Here is an 8,381-nt window from a genome sequence, read left to right on the forward strand (position 1 = left end):
AGTAAATATTAAAATAAATGCCCGAAGTGTTTCTAGTCAAGCGGTACAGAAATATAACGTTGGTTTTACCTCAATGAGATTTTAATCAGAAATTTCCGACAAAAGCACAACACGAATGAATACAACAAAACATCTTAACAACAACAAAAAACCCAAAACTTGACCTAAGATAAAATTGTAATAGAATAGCATCTAAAGGTCACTAAGAATGATGCCACAAAAAGAAAGTAGAGAAAAAGCGAACAAAAAAAAAAAGAAATTGTGAAAAATATGGTAAAAAGAATGTGGATTATTAATTTTTTACTTAATCAGGAAATGCTCCCAATAGCGATGATAATTGACCCACATGTGTGTGTGTGAATCATAAATCTCAAATTGGCTAAAATTAATACTTAATGACATTCAGGTCTGAAAGGTGTTCGTTCACGCAATTCGATTACGAAGATATTGAAATAGAAAAACATAAAACCCACATAAAATAGAATCCACTTAACAAAAAAATAGAAGAAGTTAGATAGAAATGAGAGAAAAAAACCCCCAGAAGAATGACACCGTCAAAGAAATAGGCAAACAACCCAGTCATTCCAGAGCATAGATATGCTGACAATCTTAAGAATTTCGCTTTAATCAGTTTGCTCGTTAACGCCGTGGCCGTAGGAAGTTCTTTTTCGTAGAATCATTAGACAACAGAAATAAAAACTACAAGACGTCGGGGGAAAAAAACAAAAATCGAAAAATCATCGCGCTTATGAGAAGATTTGTATTCCGCCCATTGCTTCTATTATTATGACAACGACATTGAAATGTGTTTTAATTGTGATGACCATCTTTTTGCCGGTGACATGGCCATACCGTTACTTGGCGCGCCAAACATCCCCGGATGTCAGTGATGTAATATTCTTGCTACGCCATCCCTCCTACGACGCGAATTCCTCATTCTTTAATAGCGAGGATTTATACGATAATACCGTCGAAAGTCTGCAGTGGTTGGTCGGACCAACCGATATTCGTCGTTATAACATCTTTTCACCCTCCTCAACGTATCAAATAAATCTGCGCTATCGCAATGATCCATCGGTTATCCGGTATTACGGTTATCAATTGTGGAAAATACACGAAACGAATATGAAACATCCGGAATTGAATAAATTTTGGCAATTATTTGGTTAGTGTGAGAATAAAAAGTTATAAAACTAAAGAATATAAAAGAAATATTTAAAAAAAAACGTGAAAGGGTGAAAACATTGTTCACTATAACCGATTTCTATCCATATTACTGACACTCTGATTGACTGACTTAACGATTCATCAACGCCCATATGAAACAGGTGAAGCTAGTATCTTCAAATTTGGGGTGAGGGTCGCTCTTAGTCCAACTGTGTCAGATTAGGCTGGGTTTTTGGCAAATCGTACTAGAAAGGCACGAAAAGTATTATATGTGGTACCATTTGTATTTGGCGGTAGAGTTAGAACTCTTTGAAATTTTGAAAAGGGTTTTTTTTTTTGAAATTCGAATTTAAATATCTGAAAAGTACTAAAGTGTACTAAATATGGTACAAATTCGTAACAAGTGAACGAATGGAGCTAATAAATTGAAAGGGTTGAGAAGTACGGTCGATATAAGGAGATGGTTCTGGAAGTGTGTACTCATGTGTACGAAACAGTGCTTAATTTGGTACAATTTTAATTTGTAGGAACGGATGGGTATGAAATCCTGAAATTTTAAATAAACAATACCGTCGGAATGTATGATTGCAAAATGTAGAAAGTTTTGGAAATGTGTACATATGTGTACGAAAAGAACTAAATGGTACTATATTTGGTGCGATTTGGGTGAACCTATATAGCTGCAACACTGAAATTTGGAAAAAAGATTACTGTTGGAATGTAGGATTGGGGTATGGATGTAGTTTTCGAAATTTATACTTATGGGTACTAAATTTGATACATTTTGGATTTAGATGAACCGATAGAGCAGGAATACTAAAAACTTGGAATTAAAAACACGCTGGGGTGTAGGATTGGAATTGGATGAATTTATAGGCTAGAATCATGAAATTTGGTATTAGTTTTGGAAATAAGTACTACAAGAGTGCGAAAGTTAACAAATGGCACTAAAACATGTAAAAAAAAGTGTCCTCAGCCTATGGTTTGCAGAGGTCTTCGGAATTATACACAGGTTACATTATCCGCTTTATATTAGGTTAGGGAAATAATCCATTATTTTTATATGAACTATAGGACTTTATTTAACATGTTTCGGAATGTCCGATTTGGACCAAATATGCACCGTTTTGCCATTTTAAATGTAACTTCATAACGCCTCTCTCATAAAAGTCCTGCTCTCTATTTGCAAAAAACACTAGTAATCGATTTTCACAATACTTCCCAGATACCAAGAAAAATATGATAATCGTTTGGTGCTAAGTCGATACTGTATGGCGGATACATTAAAACTTCCCAACCAAGCTCCCGAAGTTCTGCCGAAACTTCACTGTAGATGTGTGTGGCCTAGCGTTGTCCAGGTGGAACCCGACACATCTCCTGTTGGCCAATTCTGGCCGCTTTTGGTCAATTGCTATCTTCAAACAGTCCACAGTAGAGATCAGAATTTAGCGTTTGGCCATATGGAAGCAACTCATAATAAATAATCCACTTCAAGTCCCACCAAATGAATAGCAGAACCTTCATGGCCGTTAGTCCTGGTTTGGCCACCGCTCTTTGACGACGATCGTTTTCGCACAGAGTTATCTCGCATGCGATCCATTTCTCATCTCCAGTCACCATCCGTTAAAGAAATGGGTCTATCTCATTCCGTTTGACCAATGCTTCGCAGATGGAAATTCGATCCATCCTATTTTTTTCTGTTAATTGGTGTGACACTGAAACATCGAGCTTATTTTTCAAACCAGCTTTGTGCAAATGGTTTAAAACTGTTTTATGGTCGATTTTTAGCTCCTGGGCGATGTTACGATTGCTAACATGCCGGTCCACTTCGATAATTTCTCCGATTTTATCCACATTTTCGACGATTGGCTTAATGGATTTCTCCAACGGGCTTCTTCAACCTAACATAAAACAGCTTAGTTATAAGTGAGTGTGTGAATGACTGACAGATCATCGCCCAGACGAAACGGCTGAAGCTAGGAGCATGAAGTTAAGTGTGGAAGTGTATGGAAATTTGAACTAGAACGCTACGAAAAGTACTAAACTTTATTAAATTTAGTTCTAATTGTAATAATGTATATATATACAGCTAGAATCTTGAAAATTTATGGGGAATACATATGTTTTTAGAAGTTTGTACTTATATGTACGAAAATATGTAAATGGTACTAAATTCGGTACAAGTTGGATTCAGGTGAACAGACAGAACTGGAGTCTTGAAATTGGGAATTAAAATGACTGTACGAGTGTATGATTGAGGATGTTGATATGTCTCATCACTAGGAAGACAAAAATAAATAAATTTAAATATCTGGGAATCATCCAAAACTGAAAACTCAAATGGAAAGACATGACCAGGTGGTTAAAGCCCACAGATGCTGGACCTTCTGCAGAAGAGCTGTAGGCTCTAAATGGGGTTTTAATCCAAAGATGATACACTGGATCTATAAGAGTGTTATTAGACCAATTCTAACATACGCCTCGGTAGTCTGTTGGACAGCAATAGACAAAAAATGTAATGTAAAATTGTTACAGAAATTTCAGAGAACATGCTTCCTAGGTATATTCGGGGCAATGAGGACAACACCGACAAGAGCAAGACATCCAAATAACATATTAAGAGACCGTCGTAGCTTTAATACTTAAAGCAATGAACGAGTGGATCGAAATAGGACACAATAGATAGCATAAATATATATTACAAACCACAATAGGATCCTCAAATAGTAATTTTGAGAATATCTGAAATAAGAGTATTAACAACATGTGAAGCTATGATACCAGACGGGGACACATGGGATAGCGGAACACTAGTTTACATGCCGCATCGTAACTGTTGTTACACAGATGACTTCCAACCAGCTAGATAGTCGAAAATGGGATTATTCATAGAAGACCGAGAACCGAAATCTCACTCCGCCTACTAGATCACAATACGATCTTAAAGGCATGACTGACTTTTCAGTCATGGTAATGTGTGTAGTAATAGCTCTCTATCTTTAATTAAACAAACCCCTACTAAATACACCCTAAGGTCCGTAACACATAATTTGAACTTTAACATCGTAAAATTGTTCTTTACTAATGATAGAAAATTGTAAATATTTACCCACTGGCCAAATAATCATGAATTTTGTAATGATCAATAAAAACTAAAGACTTTAGTCCAAAATCCATTTTATAACTGTATTTCTGTTAATATATATTCACATTAAAACGTTTTTTAAACACACAGAACCGGCTTAAATGTTTCGACATAAAAATGTAAATAAATAAATGTTTCGAAAAAATAACGTATGAATTTAAATAACGCTTGCGTCTATGTCTAATCATGCAAAAAATATACAAACATAACATCATCAGCTTTTACATATTTAAAAACTATCTAATATCATTCAAAAAGTCTGTCAATGCTACATGGACTTGGTAACGACAGTTTGTTTATTTTTTTATCGTTTATTTATAGCTTAGCAATATTATGTGTCTGCAAAGCTCATAAAAACGAAAAAGGGATCTTGGACGTTTCAAATCCGTACTAAATTGTATAGCCGTTAGTATAATGTGAACGAATATAGAGGGAGTCTTGAAAATTGGTTCGATTTTGAGATATGGATATTAGTAGAGTTGAAGAAGGGATTGGTATAAATCTTTGTGAATCGTAAACATAGTTCCTCATTGCACTCTAGGCATTGCTCCACTATTCCATTTTCCACATATGGGCATATTTCATCATACAGACTCATATCATACAGATTGTTATTCAGTGTTGGCCTCATTCCTACGCATTGTGTCAATATATTTCTCTCCCACATTCTAATCCTTTCCATTTGTGCTGATGCAGCAAAGAAGTAGGTGATGATGGGTCGAATCACTTGCTTGTATTCTAGAAAAATTTACCTCCCATGAAAGTCCTTCTCGCATTCAAAAGACTGGACCTAATCCACATGGCGAGGTATTTCATCCTGTCTGAATGAATTAATTTCCAACTTTTATAGTTGGAATATATTTTCGATAGCTCTTCGCAGTGGACTTGGGTTTGCCCTTGAAAACCACCGATACACATTTTCCAACATTGAGTTCTTCAACAAATGGGGACTTACATTTGTTGAAGTAGTTGCGAAGTGTTTCCATTCAATCTTCTTTCCACAGTGCTTCAAAGCGGTCTCGCAGTGCAAAAGACACATCATCGGCGTATGTTAACAGCAATCCTCTTTCAGGTGGCACTGGTATGTCGCATACGAACCCTCCTGTTTAACCGAACGCTGTTCAGACATCTTATCTTCTACTGTAACACGAAATACTCGAGAAAACTTAAGAAATCTTTCAACCATGCGACAAGTTTGATGATCAAATCCGAGCGATTGCATCTTATTAAAAATTCCGTGCTACCAGACTGTGTCAAAAGCTTTGGCAAAATCCAGACTAAAAGTAATGCTTCATTTCTTCAGTTTGAAACCTTCGGTGACATATGAAGATAGGGCTGCCGGTGCATGGCTTGTCGAATTTGCCAAACTGGTAATATCTTAAGATTTTCCTTTCTCCTATAACTTGGTTAATGCATCGCAGAATTAGCAGGTTGGTAGGAAAATTGGTCTGTAGCTTCCGCGTCTGTACCAGGCTATGGGATTGATACGACCAGTGTCTCTTTCCATGCTATTGGGAAATAGCCAATGTTGAAGCAGTGGTTAAAAAGTACCATCAGGAATATTATTAATAATAATTATGGTTTCTCCAGCATTCTTCATGGCAACATCTAGAACTTTGTCGAGGCTATACCATTTCTTCGCGGCACGGAAGAGACCGGACCAGTTCTGAGTCTATAAAGTCCCATCTACGCCCATCGTTGTTTACAGTTGCATACGCTTTGAATTCACTACAGAGATCAATGAGGGGTGCATCGTTGTCTAAATCTTCTACTGCAGTGCTGACAAGAGTGCGCATAGAATTATCCACTGCAACATCAGATTGGTGGATCTCCTCCATTTGATCGGCGACTATTACTCCGTTGTCATCTTGAATGCCTTTGATGGGCTGACCGAAAGAAAGTCCAGCAGCCCTCTTTACTTTCCCATATGTCTTGGAGTTAATTTCGATGTTTTCCAAATAGCCGGTGAAACGTTTATGTTAAAAATTTGCCTGTCTATGATGTCTGCTTTGGGATGACGAACAGGATCTGGGCTTCTCCTGAAACTCATGATATTTGACATTCACACAAACGTCCAATTCCGTGTTTGTGACATTTCTGTCTGTGAGAAGGGTGTGTTGAACCAACGCTTCTTTGATTTGTAATTGGTATCGAAGAGTCCTTGTAGAAAATCTCTGTTTTATCTTCTTGGATGCTACCCGTTCGCAGGCAAATCTCAACTGCGCGATGTTCGGACTCAAATTCATGTCAAAGTTGTGACGACAATTCCCGGTGCTCGCAAGAAGTAGTCGATAAATGATCGTCCCATTATGCCTGACCTTTTTGAAACATCTGTTGGATAGACGTCAAAGTTAGGAGAATTATAAATTTTGCGGCGGTGCTTATGTGACCCACCTTGGCGAGTTCCGCTGCGTTCAGTGAGTCTTCTGGCAGTAGATAAATTTCGAGCATCACAATGCTTGATCCATCCCCCTAGTTAATATCCTTACTCCACAGGATTCTATTTGACCAGTGTACACAAAAACCTCATCCGATTTTATTAAACTCCTGACCAGTGAAAGGTCATGAAAAAATATTTGTTTAATCTATGGGTTGATCTTTTCTATCTACGGTTGGGCTTATAATCTTCTCACTACTTGTTCTTGTTTTAATTTTTTCACTCTAGTCACTATTTTCGTAAAGATAAAATATTAAAAATCTCTCTTCTTTTCTCTAGGAAACGAAGTATGGAATATCAATCAGGATGGCGTTGATATATTGATTGATTACAAGAATACTGCCAAGGCGAAGGAGTATATGACATCGAGTGCCTTTACCTACAACATAATGATTGATGATTTGGAAACAGCCATTGATGAAACATACACCGAGGTGAATAATACTAATCCGGAAATGCCATGGCTAGAATTGGAAGGTAAGTTAATACCAATACCCACTAACATTTCAAAATAATAAAAAATGTTCTATATTTCTAGGTAGCACAATGTCATGGAATCGTTATCACGATATGATGGAGATAAAACAATTTATGCAATATATTTTGGAAACATATCCCGAGCAGGCGGAAATTGTGCAAATCGGTGTGACGAATAATAAACGACCACTGGAAGTGTTGAGATTCTCAAATAATAATCCTGAAAATTGGGCGATATTCATTGATGCCGGTCTACAGGGTCGTGATTGGCTGAGTCCAGCTGCTGTCACATTGGCCATATCAAAATTGGCCCATCAATGGAAAGTAGGGCCATCGTATATGAGACACATTGATTGGTATTTCCTGCCAGTGGCCAATCCTGATGGTTATCAACATTCAAGGATAACAGATCGTTTGTGGACTAAAAATCGACATTTTGATAGTAAATCCGGATGTTTTGGTGTGAATTTAGATCGTAATTTTGAATATAAATGGGGTGGTGCTGGTTCATCAGATAATCCCTGCAAGAATCTCTATAAAGGTCCAAAGAAATTCTCAGAGCCGGAGACACGCGCCATACGCAATTTTATGTTTAATATGAAAGATTTCTTAGGAGCGTATATATCGTTCAGTGGTTATGGCCAGGACATTGCCTATCCATGGGGTGATGCTGATTTTGTTACGGATAATCAAAAGCAATTGCATCATGTGGGCCGGAGAGCAATGATGGTAAGAGATTAAGCTTCCTTGCTTCTAAAAGAAGAAAATATCTAATTTGTTTTTGAATTTCAGAATTTCCGCAAATTAAATGAAGCGGAATATCGTGTGGGTTCCAGCTACCGTCTGAAGTTGGCCAGGGCTGGCAATTCAGCCGATTGGGTCCAACATCGCATTAATCCCCACTTTGTCTATAATGTATTTTTAAAGGATCAGGGCCGTTATGGTTTCTTAATGCCACCCAGTTACATTGTGGAATCCGGCGAAGAGGTCTATGAATTTATGCGCACCGTTGCCTTGGCCTTATATAGATTAAATTAAACTGACTTAATTTTTAAGTGTTTTGTTTAGTATTTAACTTTTTAATTGTAAGTTATTTATTTTTTATTTTAATTTATAGATAAATAAATTATTTTTCCTAATGTGACTTAATAATGT

At 37.0% G+C, this 8,381-nt stretch overlaps 1 protein-coding gene across 1 annotated transcript; it reads left to right on the forward strand.

The window, feature by feature from the left end:
- The first annotated feature begins 786 nt into the window (after window positions 1–786).
- On the forward strand, window positions 787–8,264 carry LOC133334290 (carboxypeptidase B-like). The gene is made up of 4 exons (XM_061542580.1): window positions 787–1,165; window positions 7,029–7,226; window positions 7,288–7,955; window positions 8,019–8,264. Exons 1-4 carry the CDS (start codon window positions 787–789, stop codon window positions 8,262–8,264), a joined length of 1,491 nt encoding a protein of 496 aa, XP_061398564.1.
- Window positions 8,265–8,381: the final 117 nt, after the last annotated feature.

The sequence above is a fragment of the Musca vetustissima genome, unplaced genomic scaffold (assembly GCF_032173495.1).
Source record: "Musca vetustissima isolate MV318-11 ecotype Yass unplaced genomic scaffold, APGP_CSIRO_Mvet_v1 utg173040, whole genome shotgun sequence".
Classification (NCBI taxonomy): domain Eukaryota; kingdom Metazoa; phylum Arthropoda; class Insecta; order Diptera; family Muscidae; genus Musca; species Musca vetustissima.